We start from the raw sequence: 27,703 nt of genomic DNA, 5'->3' as shown, positions 1-27,703 counted from the left end.
GAAAGTGGTCCACAGCAGGGGTGATTGATAAGTTTATGGCCTAAGGTACAAAGAGATGAGTTATTACTTTCAAACTTTCTGCATAATCATGCAGAGTTCAGCTGCATGTGTATGTAATGAAAGCTGTATAACTCATCTCCTTCTTCCTTAGGCCACAAACTTATCAATCACCCCTGCTGTGGACACTTTCTGGAGGTCCAAGATTCGTATGCTCCACAACCGCTGGACTAAGTGTGTAAATGTAGAAGGGGACTATGTTCAAAAATAAATATGCTAGGTTTTCTAAAATTGACTCCTTCTACCTTAGGCCACGAACTTATCAATATCCCCTCGTATCTTTGTAAGTTGTTTGCGTCCTTTGTTTCTTTGTACTCTTTGAAGTTATTAATAAACTGTTACCTCTTCAAAAGTTTCTATAAAAGTAATCTGATAGGATGTCCCTACTAATAAAGCCATACTGACTACTTTTGATCAATAAAGCCATACTGATCAACGCTTTACAGTACCCGTGACTTGGGCTCAATTCCAATTCCAATTCCCTCTGCTGTCTGTAAGGAGTCTCTATGTTCTCCCCATGGTTTTTTCCCCAGTTGCTTCAGTATCCTCCCATCGTCCAAAGATGTATCTGTTGGTAGGTTAATTGGTCATTGTAAATTGTCCCGTGAATAAGCCAGGGTTAAATCCGGAGTTGTGGGCTGGAAGGGCCTATTCCACTCTGTATCTTAATAAATAAAGAACTACTTCCCAAGTATAGGTAGCATCTCTAGGAAGAGGTGCAGTCGACGTTTCAGGCCGAGACCCTTCGTCAGGACTAACTGAAGGAAGAGCTAGGAAGAGATTTGAAAGGGGGAGGGGGAGATCCAAAATGATAGGAGAAGACAGGAGGGGGAGGGATGGAGCCAAGAGCTGGACAGGTGATTGGCAAAAGGGATATGAGAGGATTGTGGGACAGGAGGCCCAGGGAGAAGGAAAAGGGGGAGTGGGGAAAAAACCCAGAGGAAGGGCAAGGGGTATAGTCAGAGGGACAGAGGGAGAAAAAGGAGAGAGAGAAAGAAAGAATGTATATAAATAAATAAATAAATAACGGATGGGGTACGAGGGGGAGGTGAGGTGCAGAAGTTTGAGAAGTCAATGTTCATGCCATCAGGTTGGAGGCTACCCAGACGGAATATAAGGTGTTGTTCCTCCAACCTGAGTGTGGCTTCATCTTTACAGTCGAGGAGGCCATGGATAGACATATCAGAATGGGAATGGGACGTGGAATTAAAATGTGTGGCCACTGGGAGATCCTGCTTTCTCTGGCGGACAGAGCATAGGTGTTCAGCAAAATGATCTCCCAGTCTGCGTCAGGTCTCGCCAATATATAGAAGGCCACATCGGGAGCACCGGATGCAGTATATCACCCCAGCTGACTCACAGGTGAAGTGTCGTCTCACCTGGAAGGACTGTCTGGGGCCCTGAATGGTGGTAAGGGAGGAAGTGTAAGGGCATATGTAGCACTTGTTCCGCTTATAAGGATAAGTGCCAGGAGGGAGATCAGTGGGCAGGGATGGGGGGGACGAATGGACAAGGGAGTCGCGTAGGGAGCGATCCCTGCGGAAAGCGGGGGGGGAGGGAAAGATGTGCTTAGTGGTGGGATCCCATTGGAGGTGGCGGAAGTTACGGAGAATAATATGTTGGACCCGGAGGCTGGTGGGGTGGTAGGTGAGGACCAGGGGAACCCTATTCCTAGTGGGCTGGCGAGAGGATGGAGTGAGAGCAGATGTGTGTGAAATGGGGGAGATGCGTTTGAGAGCAGAGTTGTCGGTGGAGGAAGGGAAGCCCCTTTCTTTAAAAAAGGAGGACATCTCCCTCGTCCTGGAATGAAAAGCCTCATCCTCAGAGCAGATGTGGCGGAGACGGAGGAATTGCAAGAAGGGGATGGCATTTTTGCAAGAGACAGAGTGAGAAGAGGAATAGTCCAGATAGCTGTGAGAGTCAGTAGGCTTATAGTAAACATCAGTAGGTAAGCTGACGCTAGAGATGGCGAAAGAAAGATCTAGAAAGGGGAGGGAGGTGTTGGAAATGGACCAGGTAAACTTGAGGGCAGGGTGAAAGTTGGAGGCAAAGTTAATGAAGTCAACGAGCTCAGCATGCGTGCAGGAAGCAGCGCCAATGCAGTCGTCGATGTAGCGAAGGAAAAGTGGGGGACAGATACTAGGATAGGTTTGGAATATAATTGTTCCACAAAGCCAACAAAAAGGCAGGCATAGTTAGGACCCATATGGGTGTCCATGGCTACACCTTTAGTTTGGAGGAAGTGGGAGGAGCCAAAGGAAAAATTATTAAGAGTAAGGACTAATTCCACGAGACGGAGCAGAGTGGTGGTAGAGGGGAACTGATTAGGTCTGGAATCCAAACAAAAGCGGACAGCTTTGAGACCTTCCTGATGGGGGATGGAAGTATATAGGGACTGGACATCCATGGTGAAAATAAATTGGTTGGGGCCAGGGAACTTAAAATCATCCCGCATGCTGAGCTCGTTGACTTCATTAACTTTGCCTCCAACTTTCACCCTGCCCTCAAGTTTACCTGGTCCATTTCCAACACCTCCCTCCCCTTTCTAGATCTTTCTTTCGCCATCTCTAGCGTCAGCTTACCTACTGATGTTTACTATAAGCCTACTGACTCTCACAGCTATCTGGACTATTCCTCTTCTCACTCTGTCTCTTGCAAAAATGCCATCCCCTTCTTGCAATTCCTCCGTCTCCGCCACATCTGCTCTGAGGATGAGGCTTTTCATTCCAGGACGAGGGAGATGTCCTCCTTTTTTAAAGAAAGGGGCTTCCCTTCCTCCACCGACAACTCTGCTCTCAAACGCATCTCCCCCATTTCACACACATCTGCTCTCACTCCATCCTCTCGCCAGCCCACTAGGAATAGGGTTCCCCTGGTCCTCACCTACCACCCCACCAGCCTCCGGGTCCAACATATTATTCTCCATAACTTCCGCCACCTCCAATGGGATCCCACCACTAAGCACATCTTTCCCTCCCTCCCCCCCGCTTTCCGCAGGGATCGCTCCCTACGCGACTCCCTTGTCCATTCGTCCCCCCCATCCCTGCCCACTGATCTCCCTCCTGGCACTTATCCTTATAAGCGGAACAAGTGCTACATATGCCCTTACACTTCCTCCCTTACCACCATTCAGGGCCCCAGACAGTCCTTCCAGGTGAGACGACACTTCACCTGTGAGTCAGCTGGGGTGATATACTGCATCCGGTGCTCCCGATGTGGCCTTCTATATATTAAGAGCATGAGAAGTGTCACGAACATAGGTAGGAAGAGATTGAACAAGGGGGGATAAAACCGTGTCAAGGTATGCAGAAACGAGTTTGGAGGGGCATCATTTTATCTGCATCACAGCCATCTGAAGACAGTGTATAGTGGTAGTACAATTCATTGTGCAGGAGGATCTGACAGGGAGGGTATTTCTTACAGACAATCAAGTGCTTGTTTGTCATATATGGCGATGAGGTATTCTGCCATAAGATGTTCAATCTTCTTACTCCGTGCATCTTTGTCTGCAGGGCTTCCAGGATATTCCTAACTAACCACTATCTGATGGTTTTGTGGTCCAAAGTGTGTTTCTGCTTAACTTTTGAACAAAAGACAGAGTATCAAAGTCCCACTGAATGGAACACTGAACAGAAACCAGGCATTACAACACTGGGAATGAATAGAACCTTAGACCACAGTGATACTTGGTGTTTGCACACTCTGGCTCTACACAACTTGATGCAGCACCACACAAAGACGTCCATCAGGATGAGGGCTTTGTTGGATGCTGCCTCAGCTTTACTTTCTACTGCAATGTGCTTAATTTATGACTTTGCTGTGCTTCAACAAGGATAATGTACATCTTTACACCTTAAGCAAGATGGTGCCAGTGAACCATGGCAACATTCTGCGCGCTATGTACAATACTTCTAAATATACCTCTTATGAATTACTCTCACAGCAATCTGCAGCATGTAATTTCCCTTTAAGGAATATACTTTTAAATCAACTTCATGGTCTCCTGAAGGACTTGGCAGACTAAGCTGGTGTGGCACCTTTAAGCCAATAAACGTTCATCGCCATGACTAGAAGTGGGGTGGGGGGAGGAGGGGTACTCCAAGCCAGGCTGAAATGCAGAGGGATGAGGTCCCTTTTACCCAGCATCTTGTTAGCATATGTGCAGTCACTGGAGAACAAAACTGAGGATATGAGGGCAAGATTGCTGTTTCAGAGAGAAATGACAGATTGTAGTGTTCTATGTTTGAGCAATACGTGGCTTTCTTCTAGCATGCCACATACAGCAATCAGACCCAAAGGCTCCTTTAATTACGGAATGGACTTAACTGATTTGGAAAAGGCAAAAGGTGGAGGTGTGTGTTTCATGATAAACTCTATGTGGTGCTCTGATGTGGTGGTATTGTCGAACTCGTGTTCTCCCAATCTTGAACAAGATGGTTCAAGACAGCAACAGTTAAATGCCATCCATTCTATTTACCTAGGGAGTTCTCCTCCATAATCCTGACCGCAGTTTATAAACCCACTATGATCAAGCACTTGAGATACTGCATGATGCTGTCTCCAAACAAGAAACAGTCCATACCAATGTATTTCAAATTAGAGTCAGGAACTTCCCTCTGGCCTGTTTGAAGAGTCCCCTGCCCATTTACCATCAGCATATAACCTGTAGCAATAGATGCCCCAATACAGTAGACCACTGTTATACTAAGGTACGGAATGCCTACCATTCCATGCCCAGACTGCATTTCAGTAAATCTGATCACATGGCTCTTCTCCTCCTACCTGTATACTGATCTAAAAAGTAAAGCTCCAGAGATTAGGACAACAAAGAGATGGTCATGGGAGGCAGAGGAACACCTACAGGATTGCTTCCAGTTGGTGGATTATGTTCAAGGATCTGAATGATTGTCATGAACTTTTAAAACAGTTCTAAATGAATGTGTCCCCTACAAGTTCAGAGTATTCTCCATAAACAAGCTTGGATGAACCACGAGATCCGCAGTCTGCTGAGTTCCAGATCAGAGGCATTCAAGCCTGGTGACCAAGGTGTTCAATGATCTCCAGAAAGCCATCTCATGGGCGAAGTGACAATTCCAGACAAAACACGAAGCAATGAAGCTGTGGCAGAGCTTGAATGCTATTACCTCTTATAAAGTTAAATCAAGTGACACAGGCGTCATCAGGCCTTTGCTTCCAGATGAACTCAATGCGTTCTATGCTCGCTTTGACCATCAAAACTTAAAGGAACCATCAGAAACTCCCACAGCCCCCACCGATGTTGTGATTTCAGGCTCTGAGGCTGACATGCGAGCAGCCTTCAGGTGCTTGAACCTGTGAAAAGCATCCAGCGCAGATGAGGTACCCACCTGCTTCAAGCAGGCTTCAATTATACCAGTGCCGAAGAAGGATGTGGTGACCTGCCTCAATGATTACTATCCATTAGCACCTACATTCACAGTGAATAAGTGCTTTGAGCGGCTGGTGATAAAACATATCAACTCCTGCCTGAGGAGCAACTTGGATCTGCTCTAATTTGGCTACCGGAGGAAAGGGTCCACAGCAGATGCCATTTCATTGGCTCTTCTCTCAACCCTGGAACATCTGGATAGCAAAGATGTATACATCAGGATGCTCTTTATCAACTACAGCTCAGCATTCAATAACATCAACCCCTCAAAACTAATCAATAAGCTTCAAGACCTTGGCCTCAATACCCCCTTGTGCAATTGGATCCTCAATATTCTCACTTGCAGATCCCAATCAGTTCCGTTTGGCATCAACATCTCCTCCATGCTTTCCATCAGCATAGGTGCACCACAAGGCTGTGTGCTTAGCCCCCTGCTCTACTTAATTTACTCTTATGACTGTGTGGCTAAGAACAGCTCCAATGCCATATTCATGTTTGTTGATGACACCACTGTCATAGGTCATATCAAAGGTGAGGACAAATCTGCATATAGGAGGGAGATTGAAAACCTGACTGAGTGGTGCCACGACAACGTCTTACTCAATGTCAGCAAGACCAAAGAGTTGTTATTGATATCAGGAGGGGGAAACCAGAGGTCAATGAGCCAGCCTCATCAGAGGAGGAGAGTGTCAGCAATTTTAAATTCCTTGGTGTTATTATTTCAGAGGATCTGTCCTGGGCCCAGCACGCAAGTACAATTATGAAGAAAGCACGGCAGTACCTCTACTTCCTTAGGAATTTGTTAAGATTTGGCATGATATCTAAATCTTCGACAAACTTCTGTAGGTGTGTATTGATAATGACTGGCTGCATCACAGCCTGGTATGGAAAAACCCCTAAACAGAAAATCTTACAAAAAGTAGTGGATATGGCCTTATCCATCACAGATAAGGCTTTCCCCATCTTTGCATACATTTTTTACATGAAGCGTTGTTGCAGGAAAGCAGCATCAATCATCAGAGACCCCACCACCTAGAGCATTCTCTCTTCTTGCTGCTGCCATCGGGAAAAAGGTACAGAAGCCTCAGAACTCGCACCAGCAGGTTCAAGCCCTCAACTAAAAGGTTCTTGAACAAAAGAGGATAACTACACTCATTCTACTTCTGGTTTCCCACAACTGATGATCTCACTTTAAGAACTCTTCATCTCGTTATTTCATGCTCATTATTTATTGTTATTTATTTATATTTGCATTTGCACCGTTCCTGCCCATTGATCCTATTTACAGTTATTGTACTATAGATTTGCTAAGTATGCCCACAGAAAAAGAATCTTAGAGTTGTATGTGGTGACATGTATGTACTCCGATAATAAATTTTACTTTGAACTTTGATTAAGATATCCTGAAAATATGGAGTATTGTTACGTGAAGTTTATTTGTGTTTCAAGTAGGTGTACATGGCATTAGGATATAATTCATCAACGAAAAAGGATCAAAATATACCACCACATAACTGCCGGAGTTTGCAAAGCACTTGTCTCGATGCCTCATAGTTCCTGTGAGAATCTGTCTGCAGTACCTCCTCAGCTAGTGAATTTCAGTCTTAGGCTAAAGAAGAGAAAGTATTTTTGACTCACTCCATGCTCTCTGGTTCTTCATTCTCTGACAAGGAGAATAGTTTCTATCTACTCTGTCTAGACATTTTATGTTTTTAAGTTTTCTATCAGATCATTGAGTTCAAGAGCCATGATGTAATATTGCAGTTCTATAAAACTCTGGTCAGACCACACAGAGACTACTGTGTTTAGTTCTGATTGTCTTATAGAAAGGATGTGGATGCTTTAGAGAGAGTACAGAAGAGACTTACGAGGATGCAGTCAGGATTAGAGAACATGTTTTATGAGAAAAGGTAGAAAGAGCAAGGGATTTTATCTTTGGAGTGAAGGAGGATGAAAAGCCATTATTATCAGCAAGATATAGGCCTTCATAGTGTACTACACTTTCTAGGCATGAGTCTGTCAGTGTTAATTAGCTGGAGAATCCTCGTCCTTGACACTAGTGTCTTAGAGATGAGTGTGGAGTGTGAATCTATATTTAGGTTGATAACTGGTATATTGTAATGCTCTGCATGGTATTTTTAAATCAAGGTGAGAGGCACAAATAGGATAGATAGTCTTTTTCATCCAAGGTAGAAATATCAAAAACCAGAGGGCATAGTTTTAAGGTGAGAGGGGAAATGTTCAAATGAGATGAATTGGGTAAGATTTTTTTTTACACACAGAATGGTAGGTGGCTAGCAGGAACACACTGCCGGGGAGGTAGTAGAAACAGGTATTATGGCAGTATTTAGGAGGTATTTCGACAGATACATGAACAGGCAGGAAATGGAAAGTCATAGACCAGGTGCAGGCAGATGAGATTTGTAAGATTGGCATCATGGCCAGTACAAACCTGGTAGGCTGAAGAGCGTGTCTCTATGCCATATTGTTCTACGTGTCCTGAACCTTCAAAGTACATTTATTATCATAGAATGGACTCCACATACAACCTTGTGTTATGACCAGAGCTGTACTGAATATTTAAGGTATGGGATTTTTACGCAAATCTCTTTGCTCTTATTCTCTGTCTTGGCCATTTAAAGCAAGTATCCTGTGTATACTTTCTTACCCTCTGATCCTACAAGCAACAATTATAATTGTGGAGAAACCTTGGAGGGAAATGGACAGATTCTTCATCGGAACTCAGCTCCCTTTCCTCCTCGGATGCTGCTTGATCTGCTGACTTCCTCTAGCATTTTTCTTTTATGCTCCAGCCTCCAGCATCTGTAAATGTGTATACACTTTGGATATGTGTCCTTTTTCCTCTGGAGATTTGAAGATGTAGATTCCAAAAATCCCTCTGTTCTTCCTTGCTTTTATCTTGTAATCCACACTTTTATTTCACCCCTGTAAATGTACTGAATTTTATTTGCAAATTTAGGCAGACAAGAGAGCCTGCAGATGTTGGAAATCTTGAACAATACACATAAACTGCTTGAGGAACTCGGCATGTCGGGCAGCATCTATGGCGGGAAATAAAAGAGTCGACGTTTCGGGCGAGACCCTTCATCAGGATGCCGGAACAAGCGCGGGATATGCAGTTTAATCTGACATTGTGGGCCGGCACAGTTGTATTTAATCCCACACGTGGGTGTTCACTTGCCTCTTCAATTGAGCACGGCGCAGATATTCCTCCCAGGGAAGTTCGAGTGGGTCTGTCAGAGGTTCAGCGTGGGTACGTACGGCGCGACGTAGCGTCAGGCGGCGGGACTGGTCTGCGATACTGACGCCCTATCGGCAGAAAACTAAACCGAGATGGAATCTCCCAGTCTGAACCGGTTACAACCGGTTACTAGTTTTGCCAGAGAAGGTTTGGAGGTTGATAGTCCAGCACCGCCAGCTACAGAAACGGTCACGAAAAATGAATCGGAAGACGTAAAAAAGATCCTTCCGAGAAAAGTAATTCAAAACAAATGTCACGGCGGTTGATTTCTATTTTTTTGGGTAACTGGTTATAACTATTAACGCGTACAGTTTAACAAAATTGCAGAGGAGAAGTGAGTGTTCTAAATTGTGACCGATTGGCACAAGTATTGTTTTTGTTTTTTTTCCTTGCTTGAGTTGGGACCAAATCGAAAGCGATAAAGGGAAGAGGCGACCTTGTGCGTGTTCTTGTATTTTTTTAAATTCCCGCCATTTGTTTTTTCCCCTTCTTGTCCCCTTCCCCCCTCCCTCCCGTTCAACCAAACTACTGTGCGTCGGTAAGACTTGTAAAACGTTACTGAGGTGGTGTGTGCTGGAATCCGTTCCTATTGACTCAAGACGGCTCACCGATTGACCAAAACAAAAACCATTTGGGTGAGTGCTTCTTAAGTTTTCGGAATCTTTTGCGCGGTCGCTGTCGGGGCCTGGCGCTCTCCACTGTCACTCCGCTCCACGGAGCGGGAGGCCTGCACGACCCGAGCCCACCGCACGGAGCCGCTGTGTGTGGGGGCGGGGAAGCAGTAGTAAACACTGGCAGGTCGAGTGCGCCACTTTTCTCTTTGAAACTATTTTTGTAGATATTTAAGTTCAGCTGACTCAATGCGTCCGGCTCGTTGGGTTTGTTTAAGTCTGGAGTGGAACATTCCAGAAATAACGGCCGAGGCTGGCTGGAGGAATCACTGCCTCGAGTCACGTGATGACCTAACATGCTCCCAGTTCAGGGAGGAGACTCGTTAATTAGGAATAAGTCACAATAAATACTATGCTCCTTTTCCCGCCGACGTTGTTTCCATTAACTTGTAATAAATTAAAAATATTACGCAGTTGACTTTTTAAATGGTGCTACTCAACTGATTTCTTAGGTTATTAAGTTTTTAGTACGTTGTCAGAATCAATGCAAGTTGAGAACCTTGGTTTTTGTGTGGCTGCTCTTAGTAGAATTCTGTCAATCGTGGCATTTTTTTAATAACCGCAGAGTGTTTATATCTGTGGAAAGATAATTTTTAAATGATTTGGGTCTGACCTTTTGTCGCAGACTTTAAAGCAGAGTTTATTTTCCCACAAATAATGCCCAAAGTGGATTTCTTCATTACATCCTCATCCCAACACGTTCTGTTAAAAGTGAACCAATCTCATATGAGTAATGTAAATAAGGCCCTCCCAGCTGTCCAAAGTACTGGTATATTTCATATATCTTGTGGACAAAAATGGTTGCTAAATTTTAAGAAGGTTCTCTCTAGAAGAATGAAGTGGATGATGTTTGGAATTTATTGGTAATTTTTTCCCCTTCCCCATTCTGTGTAGATCATTTTGTAACCCATTTAGTTGCTATAAATTTTTTGTGTTAAAAGGGATTATGATCCAGATTATTTGTTTTTTTTCTTTTAGTGTTTTATGCTTATAGATTTGTATAACCACCTGTTCATAAACTTTTAGTATATTTGGCACTATTTTTTCCTTGATTTTTGAGCCCTGAAGTGTTATGGCTGTATAACTCAGTACTTTTCCATGGCGCTTATCACTACTGAGTCTTATCACTAACCAGCTAACACTGGCCTAGACTGGTTTATTGTATAAAGAGAGCCTGAGAACAAGCCCTTTGTTTCTTGCTGTATGCCTGACCAGTACTCTACTTCTCTCAATATTTTTTTTAAAAAAGGGTTAGATTAGTGTGAAATCAGGGTTTTGTGCAAATATTGTTAAAACTATGCAACAATCTTTGAGTAAACATACAAAATGCTGGAGGAACTCAGCAGGCCTGGCAGCATTTATGGAACTCAATGAACAGTTGACATTTCGGCCAAGACCCCTCAGGACTGGGTCTAAGACAATCTTTAAAATGTTTTTACTAGTTTGATTAGATTTGAATCCTAATTTTATTTATTTTAAATCAAAGCAGATATTTTAAAATACCTCAGCAGGGAAAAAGCCATTGCTTTTACAAATTTTGTGTTCTCAGTTACTAGTATCTACTGGCTTAGTCACCATGTGATGCTCTAACTGGAAAAGTAATTAGGTTCTAAGTCACTTGAATTTTGTTTCATATTGTGTGTAATCTGCTCAACATGAAGCATTCCTCTTATCTCAAAACTTTGTCCTATTAAAACTGCATTCAAAAATGAATGGTAAATTTAAACATCAATTTTGTATGTTAACATAGTGAATCTGTAATGATGCATCCGGCAATGACGACAGGCAATATTCTGGTTTGGAGGCTGGTAATTTAACTGTTTTGTCTACTTAGTTTATGGAATGATTAATTACTACTGTGTACTTAACAGAAAAATTCTAACATCTTTTTCTTTTTCTCTTTCTCATTCGTTTAGGAATTACAAGTTTTTTTTCTTGCAGTAATCTATGCCAGCCATAATGACAATTTTAGCAGACCATGCAGCTCGTCAGCTGCTGGACTTCACTCAAAAGCTTGATATAAACCTCCTGGACAATGTAGTAAATTGTCTATACCATGGAGAAGGTGCACAGGTAACAATTAGATGTACTCAATTTAAATTCAGAATTAATACTAATTTGTTTTAAAATGAACTATTTATTCATAATGAGTTGGGGGAGTGCTTATAGATGCATTGAATTATCAGATGATTTCTGAAGGAACAATGTCTTTTTCTGTATTTGTAAAGAGGGACTTTTTAGACCGATTTTGTTTATCTTCTTTGGACTGTAATTGAGTAAGTTATGGCTCTTAGCTTGTTTATGCAGGGTAATTTTGAAAAAGGTGAGGATTGCTACCTTTTCAAGTGTAACCCTCGGGTTCGGCTGGCAGCATTAGTCTAGGGAAGATAGTCTCTGGCCCCGCCAAACGTGTGAATTCTGAGGTGCAAAAGTTCTTGTTTGGGTGGATGCTACGTGATGTGTTGCCCTGTTACAAATCAGTACCACGAAACAACAGACAGTACACCATATACAGTTCAGCGATTTAGCTTTATAATTCTTAAATTGATGAGAGGGTTAGTAAAGAAGTACAAAAAGAAAAGGGCACGTTTTAATGAAACAGTCTAATGTGCACATTGGAGCTCACGGTTTCCCTTTTGGTAGTCCTCCCTCGATTTCCCCTGGGCTTCATCAAATTCAGGTCCACTCTTTTCAGGCGTCTTATCTCTTCATCTTCCCCTGACCAAAAGACTCAGAACACCTTGCTGTCAGGCTACGTCCACACTAAGCCGGATAATTTTGGAAATGAAGCTTTTTGCCTTCGTTTTGACCCTCCGTCCACACTGAAACGGCGTTTTCATCCCCCGAAAACGGAGATTTTCGGAAACACTCTCCAGAGTGTGTCAATTTGAAAATGATTGTTTCGTGTTGTAGTGTGGACAGGGTAAACGGAGAGATTTTAAAACGTTGTCATGACAACACCACAACAATGCTTTTTCTGCTTCTGCTTGGTACTGCACAAGTACTGCCCGACGGCTGTTATAACGCGCAATCGGTGTGAACGGCGTGAGAGTCAATTTGTAAAGTGAGTTTTTTTGACTAGATCCCCTAAATTGATTTGAGTCTATCTTTAAGAAATATTAATGTCAGAAATACTGTACAAGTTTGGCGGCAGAAGATTCCACTCTCTTGTTGATCTTGGGTAGAAGATGGCTTCATGCGGGTGTTGTTTATTGTCTACGTTAATAGTTTGTTTGGAATTAAACATCCCTACTGCTTTGCTGACCTTGTAGTCATTTGTAATTCGCAGAAACAGCTTGACTTCATTGTCTGTCTAAAGGAAGAAGTCCGGTCTGATTTTTCCAGTGGAGGTTTTCTTTGTATTCCTCGAAGACATTGTTGAAAACTTACTTTCGCTGTTGTTGTTGGTACTCTAGTTTTAGTTTACAACACCACCGCAGAAATGTAAATATTATACTGTTTCCTCTTCGCTTATTTTCTGTAGATGTGTCTGCGCTTGCCCAGTAGGAGTAGATTTGCCCAAATATCCGTCTTGGTGTGGACAGAGATACAGGTGTCCCCTGCTTTTGGAACGTTCGCTTTACGAAACCTCACTGTTACGAAAGACCTACATTAGTACCCTGTTTTGGCTAACAGAAGGTGTTTTCACTGTTACGAAAAAAATCAGCGCGCGATAAAAGGCAGCGTGCGTCCCGGGCAGCCGCTCTCCCCCAGATTCGGAACAGCATTCTCGCCGGCATTGCTTAAACATGCGCCTGTGAGCAGCTGTTTGCAAGATGAGTTCTAAGGTATCGAAAAAGCCTGAAAGAGCTCGTAAGGGTGTTACACTTAGCATAAAACTAGACATAATTAAGCGTTTTGGTTGTGGTGAACGAAGTAAGGACAACGTGAGGTTGGCTTGTGGAAGCTGACGAAGATGATGTTGAAGAGGTTTTGGCATCCCATAACCAAGAACTGATAGATGAAAAGCTGATGCAATTGGAAGAGGAAAGGATAACAATCGAAACCGAATGCAGTAGTGAAATGAACGTGAAGCAACTGCGTGAGATTTTTGCTGCAATGATAAAGTACAACTTTAATTTTGAAAGGGTACATAGGTTTAGGGGCTATTTGCAGGATGGTTTGAGTGCCTACAAAGAACAGTATGATAGAAAAACATGCGAGGCTCAGCAGTCAAGCAAGCTTTCCACGTCAGCCACAGCAGACGGCAAACCTCGACTTTCGACATCGAGGCAGGCAGTCATAGGAGAAGATGAGCTGTCTGCTCTAATGGAAACAGACAACGATGAGATGACACCCCAGTGTCCCACCACCCCAACCCCCGGTCCACAGACAGATACCGATTTGCGGAGAATGCAGCGGTAGCCGGCAGGCACACAGCACATCTTTAAGAAAAAAGCCAAAATAAACATGCTAATTAATTAGGTGCCGCCCAACACATAAATGTCGGCCCAGATCAGAGGCGATGCAATCAGCTTTTTTATTCGGCTTTTTTATTAGAAGATGTGCTGTGTTCCTTCCGGCTACTGCTGGACCCCTGCGTGCTTCGCGGCAGTGTATCGGTCGGCGACCTGGAGGGTGGGGGCCACTGCCCCACCCCAGCCTGCGACGACTCAGTCTAACACATGATCATCAGTGTGCTCTGCGCTGTCTTCCCATTTCCAGTAAGTGATACTACACTGTACATACATTATTTCTACTTTATATAGGCTGTGTATTTTTAAGTGTTATTTGGTATGATTTGGCAGCTTCATAGCTTAAAGGTTACTGGAGAGAGTGTTTTTGCCAACAGCGCTTGCGTGAGATTTTCGCTTGGAAGAACAGTGCCGGCAATGATTGTGGAAAAGTATTTCTACTTTATATAGGCTGTGTATTTACAATATCATTCCTGCTTTTACTATATGTTACTGTCATTTTAGGTTTTATGTGTTATTTGGCATGACTTGGTAGGTTATTTTTGGGTCTGCGAATGCTCACAAAATTTTCCCATATAAATAAATGGTAATTGCTTCTTTACGACATTTCAGCTTACGAACCGTTTCATAGGAACGCTCTACCTTCGGATGGCGGGGGAAACCTGTATTTTTAAAAACGCGTATTGTGGATGCCTGTCGTTTTTACTCGAAACCGGCGTTTTCAAAATTATCTGGTCTAGTGTGGACATAGCCTCAGGTACACAACAACAAAAAAAAACTCCCTTCATTGGACAGTGAACGTTCCAAAGCCCCCGTTAACTCTATTCATAACCCAAACACTGCTGCTACAGAAAAATCATTATATTAACAGTGAAACCTTTCCCAGGGTGTTATACAAGCAGTGAGCATATCCATATTTATCTTCCAACTGTTGGGACAATGTATATAAAAGTTGGCAAGTCATGCAACTGTTTTTAATCTTTAGTTAGGCCGCATTTGGAGTTTTGTGTGCATTTCTGGTAACCACTTTGCAGAAAGGCTTAGGAGGGGGTGCAGAAAATGTTCACTAGGTTGTTGCCTGCAATTAGTATTAACTATGAGGAGAGGTGGGACAAACTTAAATTGTCTTTGCTGAGGCATCAGAAGCTGAGGTGTTACCTCATATCGTTTAGATGAGGTAGATTTGATACATTCTATTCACTTAGAATTATAGATCTTTCCCGAAGTTGTTTTTCTGCCCTTTTGTTTTTGTTTGTGCTAAACATTTTGATTGCCACTTCAGATGCTTTCCCACTAGCCAGGTTCATTCTCCAACACCACTATTCATGGCCATTGTCCACTTATTCTCGAAGTTCAACATACAAATTATTTTGCTCATGCTGCAGCAGTGACTGTTAAATTATTCTCTACATATGTATTTGTGCTGTTGGTTCATTTTCTTTATTTCCTTGATTCCTTGTTATGTATTAATCACAAATTGCATTTTTCCCCTTCTGCCCTCCAGACTCTTCATGAAATACCAACCTTAAATATAAAATTTTGTTTCTTAAATCGGGACCTCTCTGACTCCTTCATCTTAGAGAGAGGTACTAGACAAGGATGCCCAATTTCTCCTCTCCTTTTTGCGCTATATATTGAACCTCTTGCCCAACTAATAAGACAGAGCGAAATTGTAAAAGGTATCAAGGTGGCAGGGATTGAACAGAAAGTGGCGTTATTCGCAGATGATGTTTTGGTCTATCTGAGTGAACCAGAAAAATCATTTATAGGATTGTTTACACTTGGATGACTTTGGGAAAATATCAGGTTATAAAATAAATGTAAAGAAAACGCAGGTTATGTCCCTAAATTATACACCATCCAAAAAATTGCAGGATACATACGATCTTAAGTGGGAAGCTAAATCATTAAAATATTTAGGAATAACCCTGCCGAAGGATCTTTCAACACTGTCACAGGTAAATTATGGGCCATTAATCTCAGAGATAAAAGCAGATATGCATAGATGGAATCTTATCCCCTTTTTAACTTTAAATTCAAGGATAAATACTATAAAAATGAATATTCTTCCTCGGTTACTGTATCTTTTCCATACTTTACCTGTGGGGGTGGATGATAATCAATTCAGGGAATGGGACAAATGGATTTCCCGCTTCATTTGGCAAGGAAAGAAACCTAGAATTCGATATAACACCTTACAGTTGGGGAAGGAAGAAGGAGGTATGGTTCTTCCTTGCCTGAGAAATTTTTATGCCTCACAGATAACCCCTCTGTTATATTGGTGTAATAGGGAATATAAGGCTAGATGGAAGAAATAGAATTTGGATTAGTTGACAGTTTTCCTCTACAGGCCTCAATAGCTGACAAAAGATTGATGGCCCAATTGGAAAAATTTAAAAACAGTTGGATAAATCTTACATTAAAAGTATGGCAGAAGGTGGTTAATTCGTGTGGAATTAATAACATGTTAAAACTCTTCAGATGGTGTGCATATGATACCGAATTCCTTCCCAACAGAGGAGATAAAAGATTTGAACTATGGATAAAGAAAGGTCTTACAACCTACCTCTCATTTATAGATAAAAGAGTATTACAAAGTTTCCAAATCCTGCAGGACAAACATAGCCTAGAACACAATGACTTTTTTAGGTACCTTCAAGTACGAAAGTATGTTAACCAGAGTTGTAGATATACAGACCTATCAACAGTAGAATTAGAATTTTTCAAGGTTCTGAATTCGGTTTGCAGTTCAATACCTAGTAAATCAGTTTCTCGATTATATAATGCACTCTCCCATGCTAAAAATGTAAACACATTGTATATTAAAGAGAAGTGGAGTTGGTACTTTCAGAGGAGGCTTGGGGGAAAATATAGAGCTTTCAGTGGTCCTCGACTAATTCTTTGACTTGGAAAAATATTATAAGATACTTCAAGACCCCATATCAGGAAAAATATAAAGATACAAACATGACGTGTTGGAGAAGGTGCTGCTCCAAGGAGGCAAATCATTTTCATATTTTCTGGGATTGCCCTAAATTAAGTATATATTGGGAAGGTATTCATAGAACATTAGTTAAGGTACTTAGGTCCCAGATACCTCTGAACTTTGAGACACTCTATTTGGGGCATGTATTGTTTCTTGAACAGAAGGAAGATATAAAATTGCTGCAGGCCCTCTTAGCGGCAAGTAAGAAATCAATCACTAGAAAGTGGCTAAATCTAATACCACCTACATTAGAAGATTGGCACGAAATTATCTTGGAAATACTTAAAATGGAAAAGTTGACTTACTCCCTGAGAATTCAAAAAGAAAAATTTTATCAAATCTGGAATAAATGGATTGAATATATAACCCCAATGCGAGCAGACTTTAGATGACTCTCCTAATGATTTATACTGCTCTTCTCATCAACATAGTAATATTGCTAACGTAAGCATCCCTAGTCTAAATGTTTACTGTTTTTTGTTTTCTTTTGGAAAATAGAGAATTAATACAAGTAAAGGAAAAGATTTGGGAAAGGGATAAAAAATGATAAAATTAAGTAAGTAAGTACATAGGGATTGGATAATTATGTCTGGGGGCAGGAGCAAGCGTGAACAAGTTAGGATATAAACACCTACAATGGTTGTTACATAGGCTTACATACAACATTTTGGACCAGTAGAAATGGTCCAGAAGAGATGTATGGAAACTATTATTACTATTTTTCTTAACAACTAATACCATTACTTAGCCTAATAGATTAGAATTACCACTGTACAGAATTATCTATTTGTGTCTAATTTCCTTTTATATCATCTCAATGTGTACTTAATGTATAAATAATTATAGTTTTATACATATAAAAAAATGGAAAAGGTTATACGTGTGAAAAAAGTACATGATACTTGTGAATTCCTTATCCAAATAAAAATAAAAGAAAAAAAAGAAAAAACATTTTGTTTCTGTACCTGTTGGGACTATGATCAAATTCCTGATCCACTACATTTAAATTCCCCCTCATTGCAGCAGCAGATTTCCATTGAAGAGTATTGATTTTGACCCTGTTGAACTGAAATCCATCTAATTTCTATGGTCCTTCTCCATCCAGTCCCCTCTTGCCCCCAAATGCAGCATGTATAATTTGAAATCCTCCCTCCTGTGCCACTTATTTGATTGAACATTCATTTTCACTCCTATTACTGTATGTGTGTCATTCTAGCTACACGAGTCCTCTGTAATCTGCCTGCAGGATTTTTATGTCGTGGTTACCAGTTTGGATCAAGATCTTTGTCTGTAATTTCTCTGGCATCCTTCAACCTGCAATCAAAGATAGCACACCATTGTAGAATTGACCATGGGTGGCCAAAAAAATGCTCCCAACTGCTGATTCTCTTTTCAGTTTAGCTCCTCTGGTTGTTCCTTCCATCCTCACTTTCTGACTGAATCACCCAAACTTCTATAAACTTGAGTATACCATTTGGAGAGAATGATGCACATAAAGTACTTGTGCAGTATCTGCCTGGTGGCGCTTGACTGACTCATGGTTACCTATTCCTCCTTTGTCTGTTTTTGATTAAGGTATGAGACAGCTATCTCCAGACTCAATTCATGTGATAATCAGTTTTGGGGATGTGCTATAATTATACCAGCTTTGCTCAAGATCTAATGTTAATTCCTGTTTGTGTGTAATATGCATAAGGCAGTTAGGTTTCCCACTTGGCAATACATTAAACAGATTTTAGGAGTCCTGTATACCTCTATTTAAGAACTGAAAATCAAGTAATATGGAAATTCAGTAATTAACATGGATCAGTGTTCAGAACTTTAATGTTGGCTGGTTTATTTACCATTGTTTTCTTTTTACTGTAGTCCTATTTGTTTTTAATCTCAACCATTACCTCTTCATTCTGAATTCCCACACCAACCAGATTTCTGAAATTTTCAGTCCATTCACTCTACTCCAAGTTGTGCTCTATGTGACAAAAAGCAATCTTTCTGTAATTAGTGTGATAGGAAGAATTCTAAGTTAGTGCTTGCAGTGGAAATTGAGGCTGTTGGCACTTGTCATTCTAATGGAGAAAAATAGAGGTTTCTGAACCCTGCACAAGAGCAGTTAAATACGGTGGATCTGACTGCCTTCACATTAGAATCTGTGTCTCAGTTTTTAAAAAAATCTTTAGTTTGATTTGTTTAATGAGCGCATTTCATCTTCCGGTAAGATGGCAAGTTCGATTGCAGCAGCTTCTATGGTGCTGTTATGCTGCTTAAGAGTTTTTATGATCGCAAGATCCTGTTGGACATAAAGAACTTAAAGTCCTGCAGGTCTGTCCCACCAGCAAGTTGCTTGTTGGCAGAGAAACTGAAAGCTGAACTTGCAGATCGTGCTGCTGGTTGTGTCAGAGTGGCTTTGGAGGAGTTGGTGCACGGAGGCATGTAGTCTAATAATGATATATTGGCGGCTTGTGGGGGAGCTGCGTGGCCTCGGTTCATAGCGAGGACTAGGCCACAAGCCGTGGTGTTGCCTGTTTACAGCTGCCAGGACCCAGGCGTTAAAGCTGGTAAGCTCCACTGGGGGCAGTGTGGCACCGCATTCATGTTGGAGTCCATACTGCTTCTCCCCTCAGTATTCAGTCAACAGAAGGCAAGTCTGTATTGTGTTCGACTGCAGATTTCTATGGCATTTATGGACTCGAGGCCTCAAGCCGTGGTGTTGCCTGTTTTCAGCTGCCATGAGAGGCATTGAAGCCGGTGCAATCCATAGGGGCGGTGTGGTTGTCGCGAGGACTAGACCTCAAGCCACGGTGTTGCCTGTTGATAACTGCCAGGAGAGAGGCATTGAGGCTGTTGTGCCCCACGGGAGTGGTGTGGCGTCTTGACTGGAGTCAGTGCTGATCCCCGGTGTTTGTTTGGCAGAAGATGAGCTGTATTGTCAGTTGCAGATTTTTGTGGCATTCATGGATTCAGTTTGGACTTTTTTTTGTGGGGTTCTATTCTACTGATACCTTACATGTGCTTGATGTCTTGTTTGTGCTTTGTGCTGTGTGTGACTGTTGGTACTATATTTTGCACCTTAGTCTCAGAATAACACTGTCTCATTTGGCTGTATTCTTGAGTATTCATGTATGATTGAATGACAGTTAAACTTCAATTAAGTTGATGCTGGCCACCTTCACAGACTCCTAATCTCTTAATATCCCAGATATGTAATTTTGGTGTTATCCTAAATCACAAAGATCTTAGAGATGAATTTGTGGATTTTGATAGGGGAAAAAATTAAGCTTTTCTCAATGCAAAAGTCCAAATGGGTTTGGGGAAGGGAAATTTTGGGTCCTACCCACCCTATCAAAAGCATAATTTTTTGCACAATGCAGAGCTATCTAATTGAAAAGCTGTAAAAAGCTTCACAGAAAGGTCTGAGGCTTTTTTCTTTGTGAATAAGGCTGAAGGATAACCTGTTAGAGATCCTTAAGATGGAGCTTGAAAAATAAAAGTTTGGGGGTTTTGTGCAGCCTTCCACCTTTATTTTTTTGAGGGAAGAGAAGAAACATGAGCAGAAATAGTTCAGTTTGCCTTTGAGCTTGCTCTATCATTTATACCATTTAACACCATTTTCCTTCCCTATTCACATAATCTTGATCCAGGAATCTCCTGAAAGCTTTAAATATCATCAATTACCAAGCTTCCTGAAACCTCTGATCTCGGGTATTCCAATGACCCACCATCCTCTGAAGAATTTTTTCCTAATCTAATCCTAAACTGCCTGGCTCTTAAATTGTGAGTCCCTTGTTATAGATTTGCTAGTCAGGGGAAATGTCCTCCATGTACTGAAACAACTTTGTATAGTTTATTGAGGTCAGCTCTCATTTTAAGTTCAAGAGACTTAACCATTTCAATTTCCTCATGTCTTACGGAAGAGCAGACCAAAATTAGAGGGCATAAATTTAGGGTAGTGATTAATCACGTCAGTTTTGATACACCAATAACTAAGGAGTGTAAGAATGTACTGTGGCACTAAATAGTTTAATCAAAAAGCAAATTACTTAAGGGATAACGAAATTGACACCAAGGAGAAAGAAGTGAGGTTTGAGAGAGGATAAATGCTGGTTTATGTGGAGCATCAATGCAAATTATTTTTGTTTGAAAATGCAGTTGCTAACAGTGTCATAGCTTCTTGTGTGAGAACATCATTGCAGGAAGTAAACACGAAATATAGGCTAGAACAGGGGTCGGCAACCTTTTTGCCTCTGTGGGCCGGATGGCGTATTAATAAGCGGATGGTAGGCCAGATAAATGCCATTTAAAAAAAACTTGAAATTTGGGAATTATCCATTTAAATATCTCATTATGTTTTGCCTCAAATTAATGAATAACACATGCAAGAAAATCATTTGTGCTTAACCAAGGATGCCAATTAGTAATCAAAGAGATCGGTTTAGTTTTTCTGTCCCACCACTGCTGGTGCCCCATCAGTTGTGATGCCAATTGGCTTCGACACATTAAGTTTCATTTCTGACATCATTTTCAGCAAAGCTTCAAAAATGTCTGCTCCAGTAACCATGTCCTTCATAGGAATTAATTGAATAAACTCTTAAGAAATTTGAAAAGTTGAGGTCACTCCTCGCACAAACACTGCAAGTTGAGCAGTGTCTCTCAAGTCTGTACTCTCATCAAGCGCAATTCATTGCAGGCATCCCTTAACTTTTAACATCTGGTGACATTTCTTCAACTCGCCATGTGATCGTTCTTGCTGACAGGCTGATAGATGCAAATAGATTTCTTTTCAGGACAAACAACATGCACCACAGCCAGTAAACATTCTTTGACAAACTCTCCATTTGTAAAAGGCTTCATTTTTTCTGCAATAGGTTTTGAGACTTTGCAGCTGGCACGGGTATTTCCTTCATTTTCACTGCTTTTTCGGCACTCAGTGACTACCTTCCTGCGTTTTGCATTCATTGTCATTGGAATTTTTTTCTTTGATTTTATTTCAAAACGCGAATTATTCAACAAGTATCATAGCACATATAAATATCTGGATATTTAGCGTGGATTTCTTGTTAAAACACAGTGATGCTGTTCTGTTTACAAATTTGAACGATTCCATCTGAAAACCTACGCATGCACGGAGAGTATCTAATACATACTAATCGGGTAGTCTGCCTTCCCGTCATTTGTATATACCAGTGTTTGGTTTGGAATGAAACGGAACCTGTGGCCGGTGTAACAAGACGCCATGCATGTCCATCAGTGTGATTGTGTGAAACACTCAGAATAAGGAAAAATCGCTCGTGGGCTGGTCAAAATACGTTCGTGGGCCAGATCTGGCCCACGGTCCGTAGGTTGCCTACCCCTGGGCTAGAGTATTAGTGCGGTATTGTGCATATGTGTCAGGCTCTTTTGGATAATGAAGAATTAAACATCTATTCTGGTCATCATTTTATTACTTAGCCGACATCAAAGCATATTTATTGATCATCTATTCCAGTGCTGGTGTTGTAAGATTTTGTAATATGCTAAGTTATTCTAATATTCAGATTTGGTGCTGAATTCATACCTTCAAAGACTGTGTTTTATGTTTCTCAGTGACCAAAAGCTCAGTTGAGTACAACAAATGTTCAGTTTTTTAAAAATTACCAATAGATGCATGCACTCATCATAAGCAATAACTGGTTCTGAGAACTAGCAGCAATATGCTAATAGTATTAAATGTCCATATCCATAAAGGCTTATTCATTCGGGAATTTGGTGAAACCGGGGAGAAAACTAGGGTATTTCACACCCAGGAGCCATATTTTTAGTATAATTATTGGCAAAAAATAATGTTCATGCTTCACATTTTTAGTGGTGTCCTGGTATGGTTTTGCAAATAATTAACAGAAGACTGCAAGATATCACTTGTAATTGGAAGTTTTTGTTGAAATAAAAACACCTCCAGGTTAACTTGGAAAAATGTATTGATATATGTAGGATTTATGTTTCTGTATAATTTTTCTTTAAGAAAGCTGTTTAGCTTGCCAAATGTGCATATTTGTACATCAGAAATCTATGGAATTGATCAGTATTCTAAAGACAATAGTCAGTATATTTTACTTCATATTCATGTTGCTGGATTAGAGTCAGGTCATTAGAAGTGCATGAAATAAAATTATCTGCAACAATGTGAATGAAAGTAAAGAAGTTGTCAAAGCATTAAAGGGAAATTTATAAATGTATCAGAGTTGTCATGTCTGTGGTTCTGGAGTAACCACCTGTAAACTGGTTGATAAGTAAAAATTAATCAGCCTCTAATTTTTTTTGAACAGCATCAATAATGCCAATATCCAACAAAATGTGACCAAAATGAAAAGAGAACATGAGGCACTGTGTATTAAATTTGTCTGATTAATGGTACCGGTTATAAGGTGTTTCACAAAAGCGCTCCTGCAATGACAACTGCAGTGCGTATATTCCATTGTTGTAGAATAATTCTGTGATGTATGGCTAACGTGGTGAACATTTTTTTGTAACACTAGGGAAAGTTCACATGTGAAAAGTGTTCATGTTCTGTGACATGGCTACTAGTGGAGTGATTAGTATAACTTTTGATATGGAAGTTGTGTATGTATATCTTTAACAGCATAGTTTGGGAAAGTGCTTACATGTTGAAAGTAATGGGCAGAAGTGACTTGTATGTGCACAGATTTGTGAACTAAGTGATAAAGCTGCTCCATGACTTGAAGTCTACATACAGGTGTCCCCCGCTTTTCGAATGTTCGCTTTACGAAACCTCACTGTTACGAAAGACCTACATTAGTACCCTGTTTTCGCTAACAGAAGGTGCTTTCAACACTGTTACGAAAAAAATCAGCGCGCGCCCCGAGCAGCCACTCTCCCCTGGATTCGGAACGGCATTGCTTTAACACGTGCCTGTGAGCAGCCATTTGCAAGATGAGTTCTGAGATATTGGAAAAGCCTGAAAGAGCTCGTAAAGGTGTTACACTTAGTGTAAAACTAGACATAATTAAGCGTTTTGATCGTGGTGAACGAAGTAAGGACAAAGTGAGTTAGGCTTGTGGAAGTTGACGAAGATGATGTTGACAACAGGAATTCTGCAGATGCTGGAAATTCAAGCAACACACATCAAAGTTGCTGGTGAACGCAGCAGGCCAGGCAGCATCTGTAGGAAGAGGTGCAGTCGACGTTTCAGGCCGAGACCCTTCGTCAGGACTAACTGAAGGAAGAGGGACTCACTCTTCCTTCAGTTAGTCCTGACGAAGGGTCTCGGCCTGAAACGTCGACTGCACCTCTTCCTACAGATGCTGCCTGGCCTGCTGCGTTCACCAGCAACTTTGAAGATGATGTTGAAGAGGTTTTGGCATCCCATGACCAAGAACTGATAGATGAAGAGCTGATGCAATTGGAAGAGGAAAGGATAACAATCGAAACCGAATGCAGTAGCGAAATGAGCGTGAAGCAACTGCGTGAGATTTTCGCTGCAATGATAAAGTACAACTTTAATTTTGAAAGGGTACGTAGGTTTAGGGGATATTTGCAGGATGGTTTGAGTGTTTTCAAAGAACTGTATGATAGAAAAATGTGTGAGGCTCAGTAGTCAAGCAAGCCTTCCACATCAGCCACAGCAGACGATGAACCTTAACCTTCGACATCGAGGCGGGCAGTCATAGAGGGAGATGAGCCGCCTGCTCTAATGGAAACAGACGATGAGATGACACCCCAGTGTCCCACCGCCCCAACCCCCGGGCCACGGGCAGATACTGATTTGCGGAGAATGCAGCAGTAGCCGGGAGGCACACAGCACATCTTTAAGAAAAAAGCCAAAATAAACATGCTAATTAATTAGGTGCCGCCCCACACGTAAATGTCGGCCCAGATCAGAGGCGATGCAATCGGCACAGATCTGGGCCGACAATTACGTGTCAGGCAGCACCTAATTAATTAACATGTTTATTTCGGCTTTTTTCTTAAAGATGTGCTGTGTGCCTTCCGGCTACCACTGGATCCCTGTGTGCTTCACGGCAGTGTATCGGTCGGCAGCCTGGAGGGTGGGGGCCACTGCACCACCCCAGCCTGCGACGACTTCAGCCTAACACACCATCATCAGTGTGCTCTGTGCTGTCTTCCCAATTCCAGTAAGTGATACTACACTGTACATACATTATTTCTATTTTATATCGGCTGTGTATTTTTACGTGTTATTTGGTATGATTTGGCAACTTCATAGCTTAAAGGTTACTGGAGAGCGCTTGCGCCGTGTTTTTGCCAACAGTGCTTGTGTGAGATTTTCGCTTCGGCGAACAGTGCCAGCAATGATTGTGGAAAAGTACTTCTACTTTGTATAGGCTGTGTATTTATCATATTGGCTTTTACTATATGTTCCTGTTATTTTAGGTTTTATGTGTTATTTGGCATGATTTGGTAGGTTATTTTTGGGTCGGCGAACGCTCACAAAATTTTCCCATATAAATAAATGGTAATTGCTTCTTTGCTTTACGACATTTCGGCTTACGAACCGTTTCATAGGAATGCTCTACCTTCGAATGGCGGGGGAAACCTGTATTATATTTTAGAAGAATAACTCGCACAGGACTCTTTTTAAAATTGTCTTTTTCTCATGCTAACAGTGCCTTTGTTAAATTTATGATTATAAATCCTCTGAATTTGTAGCATTATGGTTAAATTACTGGAACAGCACCTTGAGTTCTGGACTATTGATCTGGAGATGAGTTTGAAATTCACTGTGATGGGAATTTAAATTCAAGTTACTAAATTAGTAACAACAACCCTTAACTCAGATTAATTACTCAAGTTAATCAGAATCTGGTTGACTATCACCAGCATGTGTCATGAAATTTGTTAACTTTGCAGCAGCAGTACAATGCAATAGATAATAATAGAGGGGGAACTAAAAAACTATATATTCCATTGCATTCAGCACATAGTAGTAGGGTGCATGATACAGGTGGTGACAGCATACACTGAATGGCATTACCAGGTTATAGGAATTGTGTACAGGAACATCTGTGTTAAGTATGGATTGGACACTCCCAAGTCCAAATGGGAAACACATGAGAATGTAGTGGAGAATGACAGCTAAGATCCTGTGGGATTTCCAAAAACAGATTGATAAGCAGATATTGGCCAACCAACTGGACAAAGTAATACTGGGTGTGGCAATAGATGTGGCAATCCTGAATGACAGTAACAACAGGAAGAACGAATAAGAGAAGCTGGAGAGATACCAGGGTTTGAAAGAGCAGATATAAAGGATGTGGAAGGTTAAAGCCAGATTAATCCCAGTGGTAATAAGAGCTGTGACACCTGGACTTGGAGAGTGGCTCCAATGAATCCCGGCAACACCATCTGAGATCTCTGCTCAGAAGACCACGCTACTAGGAATGTCAAGGAAACTGCCCCAAACCCTCAAACTCTCAGGCCTCTGGTAGATGTCCTGAGATTGAGGGAAAAATACACATACGCACCACCCATAGGGATGAGGGAGGGAAAATGAGTATGTTTATGTTTTTGTGTGTGTGTGTGTGTGTGTGTGTATGTATGTATGTGTTAAAAAATTATACACTCACACTCGCTCACAGACCCCACTTAACATTGAGGATGCATTCCTTGGATTTGGAGTGCTATGTAAATCACAGCTACGCGGGGTCTTTATTACATTACATAAATGGACACTGGAAGTTATCTGGACATTGAGTGGGAAAAAATTTGAATAGATTGCTGAGGAAGCAAGAACGTCTCCACACGCGGGGGAGGCAGAGTGTGAACTGATCATGATTGGCTGTGAGTGCCTCCGATCATATGTAAATCACTGTTATTGGCTAATTGAATGTTCACAGTGGTGGCTACTCTTGACCTTTTAAGTGTTTAGAATGAATTTTTGTCATAAAATTTTCAACAAAAAAACTGGAATTACTGTTGTAACGGATCAGTGCTATGTGGGGTAGTGTTAAGCTGGGTCTGTGTGTGTATGGTTAAATTAATTAGTACAAAAAAAATTAAAAAGTAGTGAGGTAGTGTTTATGGCTTCGGTGTCCATTCAGAAATAGGATGGCAGAAGGGAAGAAGTTCCTGAATCTGTAATCCAGAGCCACCAATCTGGTTAGTTCTTGAAGTCTCCTTGGTTCATTGCTAGTTTTAGGTGGACAACAAGTACAGTCAGTGGCAGCAATATTTGCATCCCCTGAACATTTTTTTTGTAAACGCACTAGAATAGAGCATTGGTTTTTGCATGTTTATTCCTTGAAGTGAGTCAAATCCAAAGACTTCAGTTATTCTAGTGTTCAAAAAAAATTTCAACTTATATGGAAGACTTAAAATATCACAATGTTTACTTAGTATCAGACAATATTGGGGTTCTAGAAATTGGGTCTACAACTTTTGCATTGGAAGATGATCAAATGTTAGCATCAAATCAGTTCATGAAGGACATATTCCATCACTTATAATAATACTTAAATCCTTTCCAAGTACTTAAAATTCTATTCAAGGTGCTATCATTTAGTGGGATCTTGTATGCTTTTAGTGAGGCGAGGCCTGACTCTGTATTTCTCATGCATAAGATATTGATAAGTTCCACATTTGGCAACTTGAGTCCAAAGGAATTAAAACATAGAACTTTTTATGAAATTAACTTTATAAGAAGCCACTTTTGTGTCCTTGTACTCTAAGTATGTTTATTTGGCAACACATTCCCGTTTAAATTAATGTTTTATTTAGCCAGGCATATTGGAAGAGGGGGGAGTTTATTTAAAGCCAGTATATTTATGAGATATTAAACTTGTGGTCCTCTACCTTCCATTGTTTTAGCAACCTGGGTTTTTGAAGGAGTTGTCAATTTTGTTCTGGTTTATTTGCTTAGATTAATGTTAGAATTGCTGTAAAAAAAAAAACAAT

General features: G+C 41.1%; 1 protein-coding gene across 2 annotated transcripts in view; it reads left to right on the top strand.

The window, feature by feature from the left end:
* The first annotated feature begins 8,801 nt into the window (after window positions 1-8,801).
* Window positions 8,802-27,703, top strand: part of LOC134350577 (exportin-1) — a 67,691-nt gene continuing 48,789 nt past the window's right edge. Inside the window, exons 1-3 of one of the 2 annotated variants that reach the window (XM_063055982.1) lie at window positions 8,802-8,962; window positions 9,270-9,361; window positions 11,314-11,470. In XM_063055982.1, coding sequence (XP_062912052.1) covers window positions 11,345-11,470 — 126 coding nt within the window. In that variant the 5' untranslated portion in view covers window positions 8,802-8,962; window positions 9,270-9,361; window positions 11,314-11,344. The remainder of the gene's footprint in view (window positions 8,963-9,269; window positions 9,362-11,313; window positions 11,471-27,703) is intronic. The other variant, XM_063055983.1, reaches the window with a different exon arrangement.

The sequence above is a fragment of the Mobula hypostoma genome, chromosome 8, assembly GCF_963921235.1.
Source record: "Mobula hypostoma chromosome 8, sMobHyp1.1, whole genome shotgun sequence".
NCBI classification, from domain to species: Eukaryota; Metazoa; Chordata; class Chondrichthyes; order Myliobatiformes; family Myliobatidae; genus Mobula; species Mobula hypostoma.
This window is presented reverse-complemented; position numbering and strand designations above follow the sequence as displayed.